The sequence below is a fragment of the Lotus japonicus genome, chromosome 5 (genome assembly GCF_012489685.1).
Source record: "Lotus japonicus ecotype B-129 chromosome 5, LjGifu_v1.2".
NCBI lineage: Eukaryota > Viridiplantae > Streptophyta > Magnoliopsida > Fabales > Fabaceae > Lotus > Lotus japonicus.
In genome coordinates, this window is record NC_080045.1 from 61,833,411 (window position 1) to 61,857,837 (window position 24,427).

General features: G+C 36.3%; 3 protein-coding genes and 1 long non-coding RNA gene across 4 annotated transcripts; 2 read left to right on the forward strand and 2 right to left on the reverse strand.

Annotated features, from left to right (window-relative positions):
• Nucleotides 1-334: 334 nt before the first annotated feature.
• On the reverse strand, nucleotides 335-4,145 carry LOC130718197 (low-temperature-induced 65 kDa protein-like). The gene is made up of 6 exons (XM_057568712.1): nucleotides 3,990-4,145; nucleotides 3,678-3,902; nucleotides 3,200-3,526; nucleotides 2,320-2,898; nucleotides 944-1,855; nucleotides 335-756 (listed from the first exon to the last, which is right to left on the reverse strand). The coding sequence occupies exons 1-6, from the start codon at nucleotides 4,060-4,062 to the stop codon at nucleotides 659-661; spliced, it is 2,214 nt and encodes a 737-aa protein (XP_057424695.1). The 5' UTR covers nucleotides 4,063-4,145; the 3' UTR covers nucleotides 335-658.
• Nucleotides 4,146-5,209: 1,064 nt separating this feature from the next.
• LOC130718196 (uncharacterized) lies at nucleotides 5,210-10,803 on the reverse strand. Its single transcript, XM_057568711.1, has 8 exons — nucleotides 10,300-10,803; nucleotides 9,864-10,064; nucleotides 9,656-9,778; nucleotides 9,458-9,495; nucleotides 9,262-9,364; nucleotides 7,153-9,150; nucleotides 6,071-6,138; nucleotides 5,210-5,896 (listed from the first exon to the last, which is right to left on the reverse strand). Exons 1-8 carry the CDS (start codon nucleotides 10,366-10,368, stop codon nucleotides 5,653-5,655), a joined length of 2,844 nt encoding a protein of 947 aa, XP_057424694.1. The 5' UTR covers nucleotides 10,369-10,803; the 3' UTR covers nucleotides 5,210-5,652.
• A 1,376-nt stretch (nucleotides 10,804-12,179) lies between these two features.
• LOC130718586 (uncharacterized) lies at nucleotides 12,180-13,788 on the forward strand. Its single transcript, XR_009012718.1, has 2 exons — nucleotides 12,180-12,790; nucleotides 13,294-13,788. It is a non-coding gene; the product is annotated as an uncharacterized LOC130718586 (long non-coding RNA).
• Nucleotides 13,789-20,769: 6,981 nt separating this feature from the next.
• Nucleotides 20,770-23,709, forward strand: LOC130717826 (transmembrane ascorbate ferrireductase 1). The gene is made up of 4 exons (XM_057568201.1): nucleotides 20,770-20,979; nucleotides 22,161-22,209; nucleotides 22,323-22,522; nucleotides 23,211-23,709. Exons 1-4 carry the CDS (start codon nucleotides 20,836-20,838, stop codon nucleotides 23,508-23,510), a joined length of 693 nt encoding a protein of 230 aa, XP_057424184.1. The 5' UTR covers nucleotides 20,770-20,835; the 3' UTR covers nucleotides 23,511-23,709.
• The last annotated feature ends 718 nt before the right edge of the window (nucleotides 23,710-24,427 follow it).

A 24,427-nucleotide genomic window follows, 5' to 3' on the forward strand; every position in this document is an offset into this window, starting at 1 on the left:
CCAGGAACTATTTAGATGAAGTGCTTGCGGCATCAACTTCTCATTCAGCTACAGCTCTTTCAGCGACGCTTGTAGAAGCTCAAGGGCTTCGTTGGGCCATGGTGATGGCGCGTAGTCCGGGTGTTTCTTATTTATTTTCTATTTTAGCTGGTTGTCATAATTTAGAGTATCATTTTAGTTATGTTTCTGTTTCTTTTGTTTGCCGTAGTGGCAATTTGGTTGCAGACTATCTGGCTAGGCATACCTCTTTAAATACAGGGCTTGTTTGGGTTGAAGAAATTGCGCCTGATGTGGTTTCACTTGTGGATGCTGATGTTTTGGCTTCGATGCCCCGTTCTACTTAATATATTTACCATTTCATTTCAAAAAAAAAATATTACAATGGAAATTTATCTCTCACCCTCTGACTCTTAGTGTATAACTCAATCATACTTTGCAATCCAAGAAGACACAACAATACATGGCACAAGACATGAAACTACCAACCTTCTCCTATAAGAAAGTCATGATGTTTTCAAAAACAAAAATCATAGAAACATATAATTACTTCCAAATGAATCCACCACTGACAAATATCTAACTACAAGTAACAAGAGCAACTTGATAAATGTATTATTTATCTATAGAGAAATTTATTGAGACCACTTGTTCTATTGGATCACTCCTGGGTTCTTCTTTCATCCACAACTTGGCTAACATGTTCCTCTTCAGCACCAGAACCTTTATCATTTGATAAATCCTCAGCAGCACCTGCAACTATAACAACAACAAACTCAAAATCAGTTATTATACCTAATCTAACACAACATTTTGTAAAATCAAAGTGTGTGGTTAGAAATCTTTCTACAATTGATTCTAAAATCAGAATCAACTCTAGTAAGAAGCTTTTCATCTTCGGAATTGATTATGAGAAAATAGAATTTAATCCAAACATGTGAAATACCTTGTGGTGATTGAGTCTCCTCTGATTTGGCAAACCAAGACCCAACAACACCCTTAACCGTTTCAACCATACCTTTTCCTGGACTCTTCACATAGCTGTTGTCCTCACACACTTTCTCTGACTTCTCATCTTCACTACCCAAATTTCCTTGCTCTTTTTTCACTTCCTCTTCTTTTCCCTTATATAAAGCTTCTGAAATCACCTCAGAAAGTGCCTTGTCTTCTTCACCAGGCCTTAGCTTCTCAGCTAAATAGTCCTTTAAAGCAACCCCATTGTTCTGATCTTCAACCCCATTTTTTGTTTCAGTTCCAACTCCACCAGTGCTTCCTACCTCTGCTACCTTCCCATAAACTGGAGCTGATTTCTCTGTCAGAGGCTGAGCAATGCTCTTTCCATTTTCTGCAGTGGATCCTGAGGGGTCAGAAACATCCTCACTCTTTTGCAGCTCTTCAAGGGTAGTCATCACCTTGTCGTTTCTATCACCTTTCTCATCATGTCCAATCTCAGAAGCTTCAGAAATCTCGGGAGAGACAGTTATATCGGCGGTTGCCGATGAGATTTCATCTGTGTAACTGTTATGGTTTGATTTTGTCTTCACTGATTGTGGTTCTTCAGCTGTGGTTGTGATGGTGTTGACAGTTTGTTCTTCAATTTCCGGGTTTCTATTGCTATCTGAAAATATCTTCTCTGAAGAGAACTGATCATGAGTTCTAGCAGAAGGATCCTGGATTTCTGTTGCAGCAGAGAGGTGTGGTTCAAATTTAAACTGATCATTACTTCCAGTAGAAGGGTATTCAGTATCAGCAATTTCAGGCAGAACTTTTGGCTCTGGGGTTGGTTTTGGCTCATCATGGACATTCATTCTCCCAAAAGATTTCTCAACAGTTTTAATGTCTTCTATTTCATCACTCCCTGTAAGCCATCAAGATGAAAATCTTAATCTCAATGGTTCATAAAGTGTTAAGGTAAGGGAAACAACAAATGATAAGAACAAACTTGACATTAATATCTTTAGCCAAGGCCTTATATACATTCTTCACATAGCCAATTCTTAATCACAAATTTCTTATATCTATTATGCACCAATCAGTGTATTGATTTTTCTATTTTTGAGTAATTACTAGACTTGGACCACACCAAGTCCACAATGCCAAAACAAAACGCCACACTTTAACCCAAAGTTAAGGGTACAAATACAATTTGAAAAAACAAAATGATGATATTGCTGAACTATCAGTAAAAGAAATCAACTCTAATGAGTACCCATTTTATCAATTTAACCATGAAATCTTTTAAAGTAATAGAATGATATACACATAATGCAGAGTCCATAGCAAAAAAATGATTCTGCAACTTTGCTCAATTGTCCTACTTACCAGCCCCACTTGGATCAGTTGCTTTGGTTTGATAATTTGGAAGAGTATATGCCTCAGGTCTACTTCCTTGAGGATCATCCTCCAAGACTATTGGCCTCTCCAAATCAATTGCCTTTTCTTCCCCAGCAAATGTTTTGACTGGTTCAGTGGCAATGTTTTGATTCATTTCAGCAGTATCAGAAGCTTCAGAAATCTCGGGAGAGACAGTTATATCAGCGGTTGCCGATGAGATTTCATCTGTGTAACTGTTATGGTTTGATTTTGTCTTCACTGATTGTTGTTCTTCAGGTGTGGTTGTGATGGTGTTGAAAGTTTGTTCTTCAATTTCCGGGTTTCTATTGATATTTGTAGATATCTTCTCCGAAGAGAGCTGATCATGAGTTCTAGCAGAAGGATCGTGGGTTTCTGTAGCAGCAGATAGGTTTGGTTCAAACTGATCATTACTTCCAGTAGGAGGATATTCAGTATCAGCAATTTCTGGCAGTACTTTTGGCTCTGGTGTAGGTTTTGGCTCATCATGGACATTCATTCTCTCAAAAGATTTTTCAACAGTTTTAATGTCTTCTATTTCATCACTTCCTGTAAGATATCACAGATGAAAATCTTAATCTCAACAACAACAAAAGTTTTATCCCACTAAGTGAGGTCGGCTATGAAAATCTTATTCAGTAGTAGATAAATTGTTAGGGTAAGCAAAGCAACAAATGACAAGAGCAAACTTGGCATTATATCTTTAGCCAAGGTCTTAATGCAAGTGAATATTAGAGTATGTACCCTAAAACATCAAATCTTTTAAAATAGTAGATTAATATATTGAGACATTATGCAGAGTCCATAGCAGAAAACTGATTATGCAAATTTGCTCAATCGTCCTACATACCTGCCCCACTTGGAACAGTGACATTGGTCTCATAACTGGGAAGAGTATATGCCTCAGGTCTACTTCCTTGAGCGTGATGATCATCCTCCAAGACTGTTGGCCTCTCCAAATCCATTGGCTTTTCTTCCCCAGCAATTTTTTTGACTGGTTCAGTGTCAATGTTTTGATTCATTTCAGCAGTTGAAGAAACGCCCACAACTACTGGATCTTGATGGGGTTGTTCTTCTCCCATAACTGTTGTGCTCCCAAAATCACTTCCTGACTTCCCAAAATTTTCAACTTGCTCAGATGCAGGGGTAGTACTTTTAAAACCTTCATTTTCATAATCTGCAGAACATAAATTCCCTTGATTAGGTTTCAACTTTTTCAAAAAGTTTCTGAGTTCCATATATATTGAAGAAATTTTTCTAGAATATTAAAAAAGTATCTATAACTATATGCCAGATTATAGATGCAGAGGATGTAGAAAAGAACATACTTGGTGCTGCTTGAACTTCTGGGTCTTCAACTATTTCTTTTTCTTCATCCAACTCATGGTCATCAGGGATATGCTGATCTTTATTGTTGGACTCATGACCATGATCAAGGACTTGCTGGCCATGCTTCTTAATCGTGTCCCTGATTTTCCTAGCCTTTACCTTGACCTTATTCAGAACAGACGTCTTCTCATTCTCAGAGTGGTGTTCTTCTTCACCATGAGTCACTGCATCCAAAATTTGAAGAAGAAAATTAGAGAAGATGGCATTAATATATTAAAACTTGCTTGAAAATCTGATATTGTGATCCTTACCTTGTTGTGAAGCAACATGAGGGTGATTTTCATTGTTCTCATGCACTTGACTTGGAACTACTCTTGAATCCATGATTGTAAACTGTAAATAGAAAGAAAAGAAACTGATTGCATGTTAAGGAAAGATCAAAGGCTTATGTTTTATAGAGAGAGACAGTTATTCTATGCCACCAGTTTGCAGTTCATAACTGGAGACACGTGTCACATAGTCGACATGTTTCTGTCATTTGACACGTGTTGAGAGTTTTGTGTACGTGGAGTAAACAATGGTGAGTGTCTTTGTCTAAACAAACAAAACTGCTTGTCGACTTAGAAACTGTATCCAAGTAACGACAATGGTTCATCCAAATGTGAGTATCTACACTGTTCTTTTCTCAGATGAAAGTGAAAGTGTTGAAGGAGAGAGAAGCTCAGCACAAGTTTCTCTTTCATTTTTTTAATGGTTTCTTTAATTGTGTGACAAGTTATGGTTGATGATTTGCTCAAATAATTATGAAATTCTCTTACTTTGGACGGTAAATATTAAATAACATGTCGACACTCTCATTGCTGTAAGCTTTCAATGGCTGATTGGGAATGTGTGACATGATTGTCAACAAGAGATCTGGTTGTTTTTTATGCCAAATGGAAGGCTGGTGACACAATGCTGAGTAAAATTAATTAGGAAAAGTAGGTAGTTATTTTGTGTCACTTTCCAAATAATGTTGCAGTTAGAAGATGTTACTTTTCTAGTTAAAAAACACAAGGCTCTGACATGGACCATTAAAAACTGAGGTGTTTAGAACAAAACAAAAATTGTGATGGAGGGTTCAGATCAGATCATACTCTCCTTCAGCCATGGCATGACTCTTTAAGAATAGTTTTGTGATCTATCTAAATTTGTCTATGGTAATGGTTTGCAGGAACTGTATTATAAAGGGAAAGTAAACAATATGAAGAAACAAATATACAGATTACAACAAAATTCAGAGAAATTCCTTGTGTCCACTCATTTGCTTTCTCCAGCACACTTCAAACAATTATTTTCATATTTTTCAATAAATTTTTGTCAATAAATTATATCATGTTTTGGTATTGTAAAAAATGTGACTAAAAAGCTTAACATTACAAACGTGTTTTTATTAATGTAGTGATTTACCAAGAACCAAAACTGGTTTTAAAACTAGCTTTATGCCTGTGATATCAAACACTGGTTTTAAAAAACAGTATAGCAAGCTAAGTAGGTAAACTGACAGTTGCTTGAATATTTCCAGACTAAAATGTCTGTTCTCTCTTTATTCTGTCCACATTCTCAATCAAAAGCGTATCTTCTAAGCATCATAGGTCTCACTTATATGTTACAGCATGCCAAAAATGTCAAACTGATGAAAAACCATTGGCTGCATGGCCTAGCTATATGAGGCTCCAGTCTCCACCATCGTACCTTCAGCTACTACCATGCCAATGTGCCTGTCCGAACATAAATATTTAACTATGGGGCCCAGAAAAGTTTGGACGAGGTATAAGTATAACTGTTAGTTGATGTCGATTGTAGAGGATGAAGGTCAGAACAAAGGTGTAAATTACAGGTTGAGCTTGGTTCTGCCGTTCTGGTGATCATGATATCCTGCCTCCTTCATAACTCTTGTATGTTTTGTATGAAACAGAACGCCTGCAAAGAATTTTAGTTCTTCTTACCATTCTTGAGATTACGTAGAGCCATAACAAGCTGCTGTCGTTCTCCTTCCACCTCTGCGAATTTCAGACTAATCTCTGAATATCTTTCTTCCATTTCTTTTAGCTCAGTTTCCATAGACTTGTTCCTGTCCTTTAGGGCTGACACTTCATTCAACAATTCATTTGTGTGGGACTCACCATCATGATTATTCGAGACAATCACCTCATTTGCAGAGCAAGTTTTTACATCACTGTTAAAGTTAGGAGACAAAAAATAATCCAAATTAGTTCGTGGATGAGACGTGGGATATAACTCAAATTTGACACTGGTACCCAATGTTTTATTACAAGGATACATTGAATGATAAGAAGGTATGTTCACGGGAAATATAGATTCAGATGGAAAGAAATGAATTTGATTTTACCTTCGGGGAGCTGACTTCCCTATTGTCCCTCCTTCTGACTTGCTAGCAGCACTTGTAGCATTCATTCCCTTTTGATGTTACAAAAATCAATAGTTTAGTCACTATAGAGCATCAAGATCAACTAATGTATGCAAAGAAACACTATATTTAAACCTTGAAATTGAAACAATTTTAAGTTTGAGATATTCTGCTTATTGACCTTGCCATTTATAGTTGTATCACAACTCAAGGACCGGAAAAAATTAACGTTCTCATTCCTGAAGTTCCATAACTGGTTTTAACTTGTGCCAGCTTTTATACATAAGGTTCCTAAAGTGTGCTAAGTTCCTTAAGAATTGTCTTTAAGGCATATTTTACTTGAAACTTTGCTAGCTATTTGATAAATTTATATGTGACAAAGAAATTATAGATTTTCTGAAATACATCCATCTACATAGATTATTTAACTACACTGCAGATGCACTATCACGGTCCTCACTCAGTTTGGTTAATTTAATTAGGAGATTCTATTCCTTCTCCTTAATAAAAGGCTGGTTCTGTTTTGCAATATTTTTCAAAGCCAATAAGAAAGGCTTTTGAAATTTATTTGTTCATATTGAGAAAAGATCAAAATGTACGAACATATTTTGTAGATATTCCTTTTTCCTTATTTTGCAATTTTTTCATAATATTTCAAAGTATGAGATATCTCAATATACACTTGGCATGAGAAATGAAAAAATGTAGTTTTCAAATTACCCATGATTTAGTCTGTAAGAATACTAGACTAAGAGCAATGAGTAGAATCGCACCACGAGAAGTACTACCAAGCTTATTAATTCAAATTTTGCTAAACACACCCCCCCCCCCTCCCCTCTTTAAAAAAGAATATATTATACACTGCAGAAATTTCTAAATATTATATGATTTCCCAAAATCTTGCACTGATCTCCATGGAATCTAACATTATTACTAGTTTCTGTATACTTTGTAGTGTGCCTAAGACAAAAGGGAGTAGTGCTACCATTTAACCTGTCCTAATATGCAACAGCAATAACTATATTCTTAATCTCTGATATGAAGTATGGCAGCTGAACAATTACCTTGAGCATTTCTGATTTTGACTTCTTGATATGTGACTTAGCAGAAGGAGTTGGATAACACTCATTGTCTCTCGAAATCAAATTCATTTGTGTAACAGGAGCTCGTCCTTTGTTATTCTTGAGCTTCTTTTCCATAGCATTTACTTCTGCTTCCTTCTTCTTCAGTTCTCCTTCTAGTTGAGAGATGTGTTTCTTCATATTTTCTTTATCCACTTGTTCTTTGTGCAAACTGTGTTTTGTTTCATTGTGCTGGATCTTAAAGTTTTCGACTTCTGACAGAAGGTTTCCAAGTATCATCTCCTCATCATTTACTGTCATAGATGGTTGTCGTTCAGGGATTGTTTCTGCATCTTTCCTTACTGTCTCAGACATCTTATTTGTTAGCTTGGGTTTAGAGAATGTACACTCCTCTTCCATCAACTTTTTAATTTGAGATCTGAACATTTGAATTTGCCTTGAAAATGCCGCATCCTTTTCATCCCTGTGCCTTTGTGCATCCTCAAGTTGTCTAGACTTCACTTCTAGTTCTCGTGACATCTGTTCTATTGTTTTTTCTTTTGAACTTATCTGGTTCGAGAGCTCTTCCAGTTTCGATTCATTCTGATTTGTAATAAATCTGAGCTCTTCATTGCATTTATGGAGCATTTCTTCTATAAGTTTGTTCTGGTGTCGCAATTCATCAGCTTCTGCAACTGCTTCCATGGCCATCTTTTCATTCTCCTCCACTTTGTGAGCCATTTCAACAGAAAGAGATCTATATTCCTCCTGAAAACGCTCAGATGTGAGAGCATTATTGTGTCTTGTCTTTTTCAATGCCTCTTCTAATTGGATGGCACGTTCTTCCTGCTCAGTTTTTGCACATTGCATTTCATGGAGATCATCTTCATATTTCTCTGCCTGTATTTTCAATTCTTTCTCCAAAGACTTAACTTGACTTTCAAGGTCCTTGATGCAGACCAAATATTCTGAAAATTCATCTTCCTGCATTTTTATCTTGTCTTCTAGTCTCTCTACTTGAGATTCTAGTTGTTGTATTGTAACTAAAGAAGCTGAATGTTCATTTTGCAACTTAATATGTTGTGCTTCATCCTGCTTTAATCTCAAAGAGATATCCACATTTTCCTTCTTCAGAAGCTCATATTCCCAAGTGAGCTCTTTTATATGCTCGCTTAGCTCTTCCCGTTGCTTGCAGAAATTGTCTATTTCACCATCCTGGTCTGCAATCCTCTGCCGCAAGAGATCCAATTCGGTGGCATCATCATGCTCTTTAGTAATCTTCTTGGATTTTATATTGGTAGGTAGAGCCAATATTTCCTTATTCTTTTGTTCTAGCATTGCTTCAAGATCTGTCACAGCCAAAAGTAGTTCAGAATTTGAGTTTTGTGTCTTCTGCAGTTGCAATTGAAGATTGGCACTCACTTCTTTTTCATAAACAAGCTCTTCCTTTATTGCCTCTAACTGAAGCCTGGTATCTTCAATCTCAGACTTCAAACTTTTAGAGATTTTGCTCTCATTGTTTAAGTTCTGCTCAGGCTTGACTTGCTCATATTTGGTCTTGAGCAAATCTCTCTCCTCCCTGAGGCTGATTATTTGCCTCGACAAATTCTGTCCTCGGGTGCTTTCCTTTTCTATCTGCCTCCGAAGTGACTGTAACTCTAGTTCTGATACTTCTGCCTGCCTCTTCAGAGAAGCAATTTCATTCTTGAGATTCTCAGTGGCATCATCTGAAGTTTCTTGTAATCTTACTCTTGGAAGAGTATCTTCCAGGCTGTTTGTCCAGTCACCTAAACTCCCATCTGATGCTGAACCCGTCGACCAGTTTGTGTTTGACCTCTTATGCGCTTGGGTTTCTGTTGCTTTGGCCTCAACTGCTCCTTTTGAGGGCATGGAGTTCTGTCTGAAGCTATAAGGATCCTCCCATGAAGCTACCCCAGGACTGATGCCATTAGATGCATTTTGTTCAGAATACTCAGATCTAGAGTTGGCCAGGTGCCCATTCTATAAGATAATAACAAAAACTAATGTAACTATAACCTTATAAAATGGGTCATTTCTTTTCATAATTTATCATCATAAAAAGTTTCTGCTTAGAATAGCTATAGACCTTACTTCATCAATATTGTAACTTTCTTGATCTGTACTGTCATAGCTCAGCTGGTGTTTCAAGCTTCCATCATTGTAAAGTTGCACAGCTCCATTATCTTCCCCATTTCTGAAACTCAGGTATAGATTATAAGCGCTTATAAGAGAGAAACTGAAAAAATCATTGCAATTGTTAAATTAACTGAAGGCTGTTCATGCCTACCTTTCAGCAGTATATCCTTCCACGTTCTGAATCGTCACCTGCCTCAAAAAAAATTATGTGAGAAATTATGAATTTAATGGTGCTTGTAATCTGATACTTAGTTAAGTAATGCTAAAGATAAGAGATGAATGGTATGTGTGTGCTTGTTCAGAGTGAAACAAGAAGCAAGGGAAGAGGAGGGTCATAGAGGGTACTAACATGTAAAACTACCCCAGAATTGGCAAACTTTAAGGGTAGAGAAACAGTCAGTGGCTCAACTTCTGCTACAAAATCAGCAAAATCAACTGAGGCTTCCCCAAGATAGCCAGATTTTGAAGATCCCTGCAAGGATCAATAAATATTAGACTTTCCAATCAACACGCCCGACTCGGGTAATCAATAGTGTGAAGTTACAGCTACTGCTTACAGTTGAAACAATGAAATGGTAGATTTTCTCATGTAGTATCCCTGATTTTGCATCCCTAACGAGTTTAACCGATTCAAAAATTGGATTCTCCCATATGCAAGTCCCATCCTGGACCGCGGTTTTCTCCAGTTTCACTGTTGGCTTCCCAACATCATCTGGCACCAAAGATACCATCAGTGCAGACTTTTTCATCTTTGGCACCTGATAAAAAAGGAGATGCAGATCAAGCTTTTGTGTATGACATTCCCCTCACAACACAAATTACCAAAGGAAACTCTTATAACTAAAACAAATATGTAATACTGTGTAAATATTCAAACTTCCTGGGCAACATGTTTTGATTATAAACATGTAAATTTCAAATTTCAAATCTCAAACCCCATTTATAGATTTAGCAGCATATGACTAAAGATATCTTAGTTTTTGTATTGCTTACCTGAGTTGCCTGAAATTCCATCTTGAACACAGCTTTGATCTTGTTCTTCTTGCTCCATGATTTGAACATGGTTTCAGGCTGATAAATATGGCAGCTCTAGTGTTGAGGACTTCAGACAAACACCTTATAGGCAAAACATTACTGGTGACTGAAAAAGGGAAGTGCAATATGCTGATTTCAAACTCTGAACAAATAATTGTGATAAAATTCTGTAAATGCAGTGTCAGGATGTTCAGAATGCCAAGAGTCTTGTGAAAACCCTCCTATATTCTTCTCTGAGATACTGAACTTGCATGACTAGCAAACTACTAAAAAAAGCAATAAAGAAAATAAATTTGACAGTGGAAGCTTCTTTGCAAAAATTCATGAACAAAAGATTAAGATAAAGGGAACACAGCTGAATAGCATTATGTTCTACTTTTTGCTTTGTGGCAAAGGACAAGTGAGTTAGAAAAATCAAAATGACAACATTGTCCCTCCACATGTTTGGGCGTTTATCACGGTAAACAATGATTTTCTAATCATAATTTGATCTTGGATTGAAGTTCCAAGAAAAGAATATCAAACTCAGATTTATCTTTGAAATGGGGGGTTAAGGTAACTTGCCTTAGTTTGAAATGAGAACTCAGTGGTAGGGACAGAGGTTCAAATCATCAGCTAGATTGTAATTGTTGCAAGTTCTTGTAATATTTAAAAAATGGGGTATGATGAGAATGACATTTTATTTGACCAAATTTACCAAAGCAATCTAAGTTTTGAAGGGTTAAGTAAAAAGGAGATGTATGTCCATGTGCTTGTGTGCTGTATTTGATAAAGCAACAACCCACCAAAACATAAATGTTGCACCTTTCTGCTGCAAAGGACATGATGAGGAAAGTTTAATCACAAATAATCAGAAATGGTCCCCACCAATATTAGGTCTTCTTCTTCAACATGTCTTAAAAGACTTTTAAATGTGTAATTCAATACTACAATCAAAATTAGAGGCTAACCTAAAAACACTTTCATCACAATTCATATGAAGAATATAATTCATTTTGTATCCTGAAGTAAGTGCTTACGCTCGTTACTACTTTGGATACAACTGGTTCAGACATATCCTTTTTTTTTTATTGTGATTTCAGACATATCCTAAGTTGTAATAACAAGCAAATAAAAAAAACACAACAATTTAACAAAACAAAGCAAACTAGCATTTATGTACACAACACATTCAGCACATGCCACTGTCGGCGGCCAAACAGGTCATATTGAGATCATGTATAATTGTATATTAATAAGCAATTATCACACCATCGATAAGGATGAACCATTTTGAAAGTAATTATCACACCATCGATAAAAAGGTATTTTTCAAACATGTTCTGGTGTACATTATTATCAAGGGATATATACAATTGAAAGAAAATTAAGTTCAATTGAAATTCAAGTGCCCCATAAATGAGATTCCAATCTTCATAGGATCTGAAATATCCACAGCTTTATCCTTAAAAAAAAGCTACTCCATAAGTTTATGTAAATATTTGAATAAAACCATATTATAAAATAACCTATAAACTATTTTGACTTTACTTTTATGATGAGTTACTCTAGCATTTAATTTAGATATTTATCCAAACACACTAATTAAAATAAGTGACCACTAAATGTCCTCTCTGCACAAAATCTGGCCTTCTAAAATATTAGACATAAAAAATCTGTATAAAGTATAAATAATAGAGAATTTACTTTCAACTATCTAAGCAAGTGGCTATAGTGGACTTCAAGCAGTGACTGAACATCCAGGTGTATAGATTATAGAATTTGAAAATGAAACCTTGTCCTGGTAGCTCCATAGATATTTAATTCGAGAGCGGATCCATTAATGGTAACCTTACAGTTTTGGTGATGCTGCATTGAGGGGGTAAATGGTCACATTGGTCCCTGGATGTTCGCACCGACTTCAGAATCGTCCCTGGATGAATTTTATTAGGCTCGCGGTCCCCAGATATGGCAAAAAATAGTCATATTAGTCCCTGACGTTAAAATTCTCTAACGTCCGTTAACCCAATTAATAAAAGTCAACATTATCTTTCTAATTTTCTTTCACTTTGGTCCCTTTCTTCTTTCTTCCACCCTCTTCACCCCTCCTTCCATCATTTTCACCAAAACCCGCCCCACCCCCCATCATGCTCACTTCCTTCATCTTCATCTTGTTCATCTTCACTTTATTCATCTTCCCCAAAAACCCAGAACTCCACCTCATCCGACCACCACTCCAGCCACCTCCCACATTTAAACGACCAACCTCCACCACGTAAACCACCTGATTCAAGTTCTCCGGTCACCACCCCCCTCACTCCAGACCTCGGTGAAGATAAATCTCAGATCTGTGTCCAAATCCCTAAACCCGGATTTGGGTACTACTCTTTGGGGAATGAGAGAAAGGATAAACCAGATCTGGGTCGGAGGTTTGAATGAGGAAGGAGGCTGGTTGGTTCGGTTACGGAAGGTGGGTGTGGCTATGAATGTTGGGTTTTCAGTGTTTGGTGAGAAAAGCTTCAGATTGGTGGTGAACGGGGTTGATTTGGCTTAGAGATGAGGAAAGTTGTAAACTTTACGGTTGAGTGTGGCTTGGATGTAACTCTGTTTTGTATTATATTTAAAATTCAAATTCAGTGTGATGAATGATCAACCTCAGTTCTTACTTCTTACCAGGCATTGGTCAGATTAAAGGCATGGTTTTTTTGAATGCATTTTTTAAACCAATTTCCAAATGATATTGTCCACGCTTGGGTGTTTGTGAACGGGGTAGAGAAGGAGTGCGCTGTGATGGTTTCATGTAACAATTTGTCATCCTTAGAAATGGCATTGTAAACAGGATAGGAATAGTAGGAAGCTTATATTCAATTTTCAGAAGTTGTTACTGCTTTATTTCATTTTCTTCAATTTCAATGCTATCGTTTTAGGTGCATTTTTTGTGTTTATTACTGCCTAACAGAATATGTTCTGCAGGTGATTTGCCGGATAGAACACCATCAGGAACAGTCCAGGTTTTGACCCCAAGCAATCATGCTAACACACCTCAATTTTCTGAGCCAATGAAATTTGATACCATGAACATTGATGCTGTGATCAGAACAGATGATGCTGAACTCGGAGAAGCAGATCAAGACGAGCCAAAATCTGGAGATCCATTGGATTACTTTCTCCCTCCACCACCCAAAGCTAGATGCTCCGAGGAGCTGCAAGTTAGTTGTGTTAAAAGTTAAAATTGTTTGGTAACTCAGTCATTGAGTACCATTTTGTTGCAATGTAAAGTGGCATGTCATTACTTATTTAAGCTGGTTCGTTTTGGTCTTTTTCTTTGGTATTGTGTAAATATTTAGTTGTGTTTTCTCTTTCTTGAATCTGAGCAAGAGCATTTTTTGGTATTGATATAATATTCCATATTTGTATTGTCTTTGAATTTGATCAAATGAGTTTTGGCAATTAAAAGTTTCTGTTGAACTGTTTGATCTTCTTAATTTTCCTTTTTAGTAGCTGTGCTTAATAGGCCAGACACAAATACTTTAGGCCACAGCTTCTGTCTTCCTTCTCAATATATGAATATAATGTACTTTGCAAGTTGGGGCTATGGTACTGTATTGTTGAAGTTAGGAATGGGTTGATTATTTCTCTTGATTGATTGTAATGGGTTGGATATTTGTTTTTTGGGCATTTTTGTTTTGGCTGGTTTTTTACTCATCAAGGGTAAATTTGGTGTTAAATCTGAGTTGGGTTTGTGTTAAATCTGGGAGAGAAGGTTTGGGCATGGTTGGTTGAAGAAGGAGAAGAAGAGTGTTGATGATGATGATATGAAAAAAGAAAAAAAAAAAAAGGGGAATGGGTTGATGAAGAAGGGGAGGAGTTTTTGGTGAAGATGATGGAAGAAGGGGATGAAGATGAATAAAGTGAAGATGAACAAGATGAAGATGAAGGAGGTGAAGATTGTGGGTTTACGTTCTGGGTTTCTGAAGCATGATGGGGGGTGGGTTTTGGTGAAAATGATGGAAGGAGGGGTGAAGAGGGTGGAAGAAAGAAGAAAGGGACCAAAGTGAAAGAAAATTAGAAAGATAATGTTGACTTTTATTAATTGGGTTAACGGACGTTAGGGGATTTTAACGTCAGGGACTAATATGACTATTTTTTGCCACATCTGGGGACCGCAAGCCTAATAAAATTCATCCAGGGACGATTCTGAAGTCGGTGCGAACATCCAGGGACCAATGTGACCATTGATTTGACCATTGAGGTTTCTACAGGTTTCACTTTCAAGGCATTGATTTGCCAAAATGATAAACCACTCTTTTTTCTTTCTTGTAAATAAAAAATAAAAAGCATCTTCATTCTTCAACCTGAGTTCCCTTTCACGGTCACCTGTCCAATTTCTCCTCACCACATTGAAGGCTACAGCTTTTCTTCTCCCAGGCTTTTGGTCTTGCATCAAAGTAATAATAATAAATTAAAGTAAAAGTTGAATTACCTTTTCAAAAGTGATGACAATTGACAAATCATTCATTACCTGCAAATTAACATGGCATGGAAAAATCATCAGCTAGTAGTTTATTTTGTGCTTGAACTAATGGACATGGAGCCAAAAAGTGCCACAGTTATTTGTGTTTAGTTAAATTGGTTTTACCTTTTCAATGAGGGGATCTTAGGTTTAATGGTGACAATTATGTTTGCCAATTACTGCATATGATTTCTGAAGCCTTGGCAATTTTGTTTTAAGCCTTTTTAGTGTCACATGTGCAACTTATAATTGCAGCCTTGTAGGTAACTTGTCATTTCTTACTTTTTCAATTCCCTGTCATTTGTTTCAGCTTCATTTTCTTTTTTTCTTCACTCTACCGACTCTAATTTCATGTCTCTTCAATTTTGCATGTTTCATTTTCATAGTCCACTTTAATAACTATAATGAAGAAATAAATATCAACAGCATGGTCTAATATTAGTATTGATTTACTTCAAATGTGATGACACATCTTATTCCCAAAGAAGCTAAATAATGCAGACATTCAAACAGCGCTAATTAGCTTCCAGCCCCAGGATTTTGTCAGCATAATTTCATTTTTTTACTAGCACACTCTTTAAAAAAAAGTGAATTTCTCTAATATTCTTTTCATTTTGTTCTATATGGATGTTGTAGCAAATGACTAGCTAATTGCATGTTAATTAAGTTAGGCGTTCTATAATCACATCTACAGAAACTATCAAAAGTAGCATTGTAGAAGTGAAAACCAATGCTAAGAGTTGCTGAAGCTGACACACAAATTAAACTGTACATGCCCAAATCTGAAAAGAGAGTCCCTTGAAATGTCTCTTTCTGAGTGGCAAAGCCAAGTTCGTTACTTAATTGTAAGTTCGTTCTAATCTCCTTCAAGGTCAGGACGTATTGCCTCTAATAAATTGATTTTTACGTGGTTGGTCCTTGGCGTGCCATCATAGCATGTAGTGCTATGTGTATATTCAAACCTTTCACAACTCACTAGTGGTTCTTGGGATCTTATCCTCCTCTTAACCTTTCACTCTCAATCATAATATAGTTATAATTAGAATAGAATGATAATGAACAACGGATAGATATGCATTATTGACAAGTTCTTCATTTGTTCGATCTCCAGATTATGTTATTGGTTTTATTAGTTTTCTTTTCTATAAATAAAATAACCAAAAAAGTATGGCGAATCTCGGGTGGATCAGATAAGTGGGGTGTGCACTTGATTTAAATAATATTGCATAGTATTATATATATCCTATACCCTGTTGAGTAAATGGAGCGGTCCTTGCCAGATCCATATAAAGATTTCTAAATTGAAATTCAAGTCCTCATGATCAAGGGTCCATTTGTCTTTTTCAGCTGAATATTCACTTTGAGTAATTACTGAATCAAAATAGGAAAAGAAAAGTCAACAGAAAAGTGAAAATGTAAGATCTATGAGATATTGTTAATGGTTGTCGTTAATATTATTTGAACACATAATTGATTATTTCAATTAGACAATCCAATCATGCAATTGTGATTTCTATCTCACTCTTTTTTGTTTCTTAACATACAAGGAGGGTGTAATTAAGAGCAGTGTAATACAAAGTGATGGCAGTATTGATAAACATATATTTTCAAGCACTATAATATAACCCAAATATAATTTTTATTATATTTTATGATTTCCAAGTGACATTTTTTTTTATTGAGTCATCTTTTTTGTTGTGGACTTGTTATCGTTTTTTTTTTCTGCACTTATCGAATTAAAGTCCAAAGCACATAGGGTACTTGGGGTTGGGCCTTTGTGTAGAGACATATGGTACTTGGGTTTGACAAAAAAAACATGTTTAAGCTTGACATGCCACAGATGTACCCAGGTCCCAGGCCAATAACATGGCACATCAAAAGAGAACCCTATCACAGGAAAAAAAACAGCACCCAGAACATATGGTACTTGGGTTGGGACTTGGGAGTGGGAGATTTTTTTTTGTCTTGAATAATGTTTCCCAATATTCATTAGTTGTGTGATTAATTCATTGTGGCTCGACGGTAAGCTAGATTTGGTGCCCACTAGGGTGGACTCTTTAAAAATTGGTCCACCGGTAGTCCACCCGTTAATTACCGTTAGATTTTGGAATCTAGGAATATTCCTTAGATGGATGGCTAGGATTGAGAGGATGATAAAAGGGCAAAAATGTAATATACTTTCTTTTATTAATTAAGAAATAAAACAAAAATAATAATTTCTTCCAGATTTCATCAAATAAGTATTAGATTTCAACAAATTTCATCAAGTATCATCAAATCCCAGATTACCAGTATCATGAAATCCATATATGTCCATACTCATCAACCAAACATGTAGAAAAAAAAACTAAAGAAGCTTTGAATTAATAAAAGAAACAACTTTTCTTATAAATTGGATGAATCAAACTTCAATTCTACAATTTTTCCCAAAATATAACAGTATCAGAAAAGAAAAAAAAAAATCAGCGACAAAAGCGGCGAGGGAGGAGCGACATTGGAGTCTCCGCCGTCACCGGCGGCAGAAGGTTTGGCCTTGACGGAGTTTTGTCCACCACTGCCGCGCCGTGAGAGCGAGCGAAGAAAGAAAGCGTCGTGAGAGTTGTGTGAAAATGTCACGGTGATAACATACCCTTAACCCATCTTCCCAATCCGACATCGACAAGATCGAGAATCTCATCCACGCATCTCCGGCCACCGTCTTCCCCGCCAGACCACCCAGTCCCCCACGCGCCTCCATCCCCGTCACCACCTCCTCGCTCCTCTTCCTCCCAAATCCTCCTCCTCCTCCTGCCAACCCCCAGTTCCAAAACCCATCTCTCTCCCTCCTGTTCCTCCTCCCTCCACCCGACCTGAAATCTCTTCCTCCGGCTTCGGACCCGCCCCCAACACCCTCACCGAGATCGTCTGGGACATCGTCAAGCACGATCTGGAAAAATCGCTCTCTTTCTCACCAACAACGAGAAAGGTAAAATCGAAGCCTTAAGCAGTGTTGTGTTTTTCTTGCCGTGACTGAAAGTGGGTATGGTCCCATCACCGATGTCGACGTCGCCGGAGAGGATGGAGGATTTGGATCTGGCGTTGTGGGTCTGGTGAAGAACGAGCAGAAGGGGGAGAAGAAGAGAAGATCCAGATCTGGTGAAAGAGGAGAAGGATTTTAGGGTTTAAATTTTTTTTAACAGGTAAATTACTAAAATCACCCTTGGTCCATGGGTGGACCAATTTTTAAAGAGTCCACCCTAGGGGGCACCGCTAGATTTATAACTTTTTAATTTTTAAAATAGAAAATTTTAATCAGGGTAATGTAGAGCATTTTAGCTGGCCTTTCCGATGAAGAAAAAAAAACATTTTAGCTGATTTTTGTTTAAACAAATGAAACTAAAGATAAGAAAACAACAAACACGACCAACACAACAACGTTGGTTCGAAGCAAGAAGTAGACTCAACTCAACTGGAGACACATAATCATTTCGAAGATCAAACTGAAAGCACAAACCCAAGGGGACGTTTGTTTCAAGGTTTGAGATCACATTCCCGGGAATGTTATTCCCAGGAATATGATTACCGAGTATGTTATTCCTGGGTAAATTTTATAAATGTGTTTGGTAAGTATTTTGTATTCCTGGGAACATTTTAAAATTTTCTTAATTTAAAAATTTTAAAAAACTTAAAAATAGAGGTAATAACAGTGTTATCAGACTCGGACCGGTAATCGACTCGGTCGAGGCACTGGTCAATGAGTCAATGGTTCAACCACTGGGTCACTGGTTGAACCGTTTGACTCGGTTGACAATAAAAAAAAAATTAAATACCATAACAAAATATCACAAAAACAACAAGGAATGTTTTACCACAACAAAATGTCACAACTCCAAATAACATGTCACGACTCACAAATAATTGAAATAAGTTTTGAGCATCATCAAACAACATCGGTTTGACGCTTTAATTATAACAAAAAGCACATAAACAAGCTTAAAACATAATTCAACAACCAAGGTCTTGTTACAATGCTAAATATAGCAATAACAATGCCAAGTTTCTTCATGTCCAAGTAGGAAAGGGAGGCAAAGCTTCATCCAAGGAAGGCATCACTTCATCATCAAATAAACTGAAAGTTTCTCCAGCATTACTTTCATTTCCATTTGCACCTTGTGCATCCTCATCATCATCATCATCAAACAAGCTGAGATTTAGATCTACAACAAAAATAGAATTTAAATGTAAGGTAAGATAACAATAAACATCAAGTGGTTCCAAATACAAATACAGAATAATAATAAATTGAAGATGCATACCAATATCATTAGAAATAGGTTGGATGGTCATGTTGGCAAGGTCATTACGCAATGCATCCACTTCCTCAACAGTTAAGAATGGCGGTGAGTCCATTAGAAGTCATCTACAATAAAAACATACAGTGTGATTTAGAGAAAATTTAACTGAAATAGAGAAAAATATAATACAACTATACAAGAGATAAACTAATAATGTATTTGAATTGAGATAGCCAATTACTGATTTAAGAAATTGAACTCAGATAGCCAAATGCAATTACTGATTTAAGAAATTGAACTCAGATAGCCAAATGCAATTACTGATTTAAGAAACAATCAACAATGTATTTGATTTAAGAAACCAAGAATTTAATCATTCATATATGTTTGGCAAACTGTATATCCAGGCATCATCAAATGAAATTGGCAAAAGAAAAGCAATCAGATATGAAATTATCAAAAGAAATTAGCAAAAGAAAAGCAATCAAATTGTAAAATACAGCATATAGCCATAGTAATACAACACAACATTATGTATTTGACTTTGTACTGAATTATTGTGGTATACTATGGTGATGAAATTGTTCTGAATATAGCATTCGTGTTATTAAGAAACACGAATAGAAAGATTGGCTGCACCAGTAATAGAAGGGGAAGGAAGAGCGTGCACGGGGGGTAGGAAACAATATAACATATTTAAGAAATTGAACTGAGATAGCTTAAAATAGAAACACCAAGAAAGGAGAAGAAGCTCACCAGGAAGAAGAAGCTGAACCGTGAACCGCGAGCAAGGCGTGGTGGAGCGGCGGCGGAAACAAGCTTCACGTGGTGGAGCGGCGGCGGCGCAGGCACTAAAAGATGAGGAAGATCGAATGGGTGAAGGATGAAGCACTGAGGTTGAAGATCGAACGTGAGACGGTGAGAGTTTGAAAGTTGAAACTTGAAACCCTACTCTGCTGAAACGACACAGTTTTGATTTTTGAGTTTTCAGTTTTTTTTTTTAAATAGCAAACCGGTCCAACCGTAAGGACCGAGTCATCGGTTTTTTGATTGAACTGGCCGGTTTTTTCCGGTTCACAGTGGGTGAATTGCACGGCCGATCCGATGCTCGGCTCGAACCGGTTTAGGGTCCGGTTTCCGGCTCAACCGGTCGAACCGGTCGGTTCGAGCCGAGTTTTATAACCCTGGGTAATAATGATAAATTGTGGGAGAAGTGAGAAGTTACATTCATCTTTCCCATGGGAATGTAAGATTCCCAACCTTTTTCATGGGAATCAATATGAAGGAAATCATGAGAATTGTGGAAGTTATTTTATTCCCGGGAATGATTGATACTCAGGAATCATAGTTTCCAATCTTGTAACAAACACAGAAATGTTCATTCCCAACCTTCATATTCCCGAGAATCTCTTTCCAAATCTTGAAACAAACGTCTCCAAAGAAACAAGCCAATTTGCACACATATATATCATCTCTATTTAAATTTAATTAATAGAAAGGAAAAGGAAAAAACAAAAATAGTAAGAAATGGAGGGGGTAAAGAAAGAAAGTATGGTATAGAAAGAGAGACGTGGCACGCATCTAGCGAGGAGAGGAAAAAGATCTTGATCGTGATCGTACGGGTGAGAGGAGCAGTTAGATATGATTTGGTGTAGGTAAGTCCACGCACGCATATAGTAACTACCAACAACACTTTGATCCCCAATTTCAACACTCTCTCTCACTACGATGGCGTTGGGTGTCGCTGCTCTTCCGTTCACATTCGTCGTCCACGTTCTCGGTCTCGCCGCCGTCGTCTTAGTCTTGGTCTGGAACCTCTACTTCAGAGGTGGCTTAGCTTGGGATTCTGAAAACAAAGCCCTCATTTTCAATGTACCTTTCTCTCCCTCTTTTCCTTCTAATTCGCTTCGCTATTGTGTCTCTGTTTCTGCATAATTGAATCTTACTACTGTTTACTGATTTTGAATTTTAAATCTGGCCTTCCAATTTTGTTCCTGGGAAATCGATTATGCGCTCAACTTCCACTTCTACACTTCCTATTTTAGATTTCTCATTATTACTTTAGAGTTAACTGAATGACAATCACTAAGCAAATTTTTTAGCAAACATTTAAGTAATTTTGATATGATTCGTGAAGTATTACAAATTCTACTAATAGATAGTTACGCATCTATTCCTGGGTTCGATTTCCGGGTTCAATTTCCGGGCGGTGCATATGGAGAAACATTTGTTGGAAGAGGTCTACTTATTAAATATGATATCTCCGAGCCTCGAAGGATTAATCTTACGGCGCAGGTCGTGGAAAAAGCTTGGGAAAAATATTTATAAGTTCTTCTGTTTGTTGAATTACATATATGAATTACTACCTAATCTTATCTTTTTGAGCCTGCTTCTGTTGCCACTTGTTATAAATTAAATTTGTCTAAAGTAGTCTATTTAAAGCCCATTCATATGTAATAGATTATAGTGCCACTTGCATATCCCCTTTTTTGTCTCATAATTCATATTAGCACGTATCTCTATGACATGATTAGAACCATGCTTTATCTGGAATTCTTCATTGTGTGGCTCAGATCATTTCTTATGATCAAAGTCTTTTTTTTTTAAGTCAGTCATTTAATTGTCATACTAATATTTTATTAATTATACTTTGATGAATTATTGGCCTCGTTTCAAATTTAATAATTGACGGGGTCCAAAATTTATAACCTTCATGATGTCCATGAGCAATAGATGCTTTGCTTGCATACCTGTTTTGTAATTTTTAATAAGAAATAGGCTTTCACGTGCTATTGCTTTTATAAGTTTTATTTCTATACAGTGCCAAGAAGACGTGGATAAATGATACTCTTGCTTGGTTCTTGTTCGCTGATGCTAACATTAATTAACTCTAAACTACCACGTGCATGTGTCACTTTCTTCTAACAAAAAATTGATATGCTTGTTTTGTTTAATTAGTACTAACTAGTTTCTAATTAAAATATATATATAGTTGAATTGAGTTATTAATTTTGTGAAGTCCTATATCTGATGTATAATTTTCTTTTGTACAGCTTCATCCTGTTCTTATGCTTATTGGCTTAATAGTTATTGGAGGTGAAGGTAAACAAATAAGTTTACACAATTTACTGCTTTTTGAATCAATGACTTTTGATTTTGTAAACCTATAGTAACTGTTTCACTATTTTCTCATGTGTTAATTTTTTTTTTTGCAGCCATTGTAAGTTACAAATCTCTTCCCTTGAAGAAGGAAGTGAAGAAGCTGATACACCTTACCCTCCATGCCATTGCATTAGTACTTGGAATAGTTGGAATTTGTGCTGCGTTCAAGAATCATAATGAAAGTGGGATTGCCAATCTGTACAGCTTGCATTCATGGCTTGGAATTGGGGTTATTTCCCTATATGGTGTTCAGGTAGACCACTAGATAAGACTAAATTATCCTGTAAATATGGCATTCTTTGAAAACAGGATATGATTTTGGTCAAATTAATGGTTTCTTGTTGCCATTGCTTATGCTGTTTACTGCAAATACATGACTAAGGCATTGTTTTTCTGTTTTTCAACTCAATGGAATATGAGAGCTTGGGCTTACAGTTTAGTTTGTTTGGATATGTTGAGTTTAATGTAAATGAATTTTCATCTCATTTCATAAGAAGAGTTTCACTCACTTTTTGCTTTGAAGTGTGTGCTAACTTTCATTTCCATCGAGTCCAATGGATATCCAAACATAGTCTTTGGGTAAACAACTTAACTAAGCGCTTATTGTATAAGTGTTTAATTCATAAGCTAATTTGATAAACTTATTGAAATAGGCTTAAAATATCTTATAGGTAGGTATAAATGTTTATTAATAAGCTAACCTGATAAGCTTATGAACATAAATGCAAAACAGCTTTTATGTAGGTCATAAGCTATTTTCATTAGCTGACCAAACATTTGCATTAACGTTTATGCCATAAGATAATCTCAATTACAACTATGGACTTCAATTCATGTCTAGATTATTCCTTGAGTTTACCATATGCTTAGTGTTAAATATGATTTGTATTATAACTCATTTGTCTTCCAGCATTGTCTAACATTGTATTTTTAACTTGTAGTTCATATTTGGGTTTGTGACCTTTTTCTACCCTGGTGGGAGTCCAGCCATTAGACGTGACACACTCCCTTGGCATGTCCTGTTAGGGCTGTTTATATATATCTTGGCTATTGGCACTGCTTCACTTGGGTTTCTAGAGAAGCTCACATTCCTGGAGAGCTCAGGATTGGCAAAATATGGTTCTGAGGCCTTGCTTGTCAACTTCACTGCTATTATCACGATCTTATTTGGTACCTTTGTTGTGTTATCTGCTATATCTGAAGCTCGCGCAGCCACAGAAGATGAGTACACAGCCATATAGATTTCACTTTGCATCTGATTAATCTGAGGTCTGCTGCAAGTTTGTATTCAGTAAAGGGAATAATAATATCTGTTGTTTATATGCTTGGACTCAGCTTGTAAGTTGTAAGTAATCATCAACTGTATCCTGGAAACATGTAATATTACATTGGTACGTATCACACGAGTTGCTATTGACTGTGAAGAGCATTTTCTTGAAAGTAGTTTTCGTTGTTACAATTGTTGCTTCTCAGAAAGCAGATATAGTGGGCTTATTGAAGAAATATAGAGGTGTGGAATTGATTCTGAGATTCATAATTTTTGTAGAGTTGTTGAAGTGGAGTAAATAATTAGTTGAATTACTCAGACTTGCTATTGGAGTTGTCGATATGAGCTTTAAGATCATGTTTGGATCTCTTTCTCTTTGATGAGAATCAATTCCGAAACTCATAAGCTATCCACAAAAGTTTCTCTCCGAAATTAATTTTGGTTTCAAATTCGATGATAGAAGAGTTACCGAACATGCACTAACTTGTATGCCAAACCGGCTGTGCTGATTTGACCCAGTTACTTAACTCATGAGCCAAAGTGAGTTTGTTCACTTAACCTAATTTATTTTACATATTATCTTAAATTCAAAAATTAAACTAAAAGGGATATATTTCCTATTATTTTCTTAAAATTTTATAGTTCTTTTATCTATTTATAAATTAGGTGATCCAACTCACCTAACCTATCAACTTACAGTCGATTGAGCTGGGTTATATGTTTTTTTTTTCACACTAAACAAAGGCAAGTTTTATTTTTTTCCTCTCTATTTTCTGTCAATCTAAATAATATATAACATCTAGTTATTTTTCTCATTTTTTCTTCTCTTTAATTTTTTTTCCATTTTCTCTTTTATATCAAATAAAATTAAGAGTGAAAAATGAATTTATA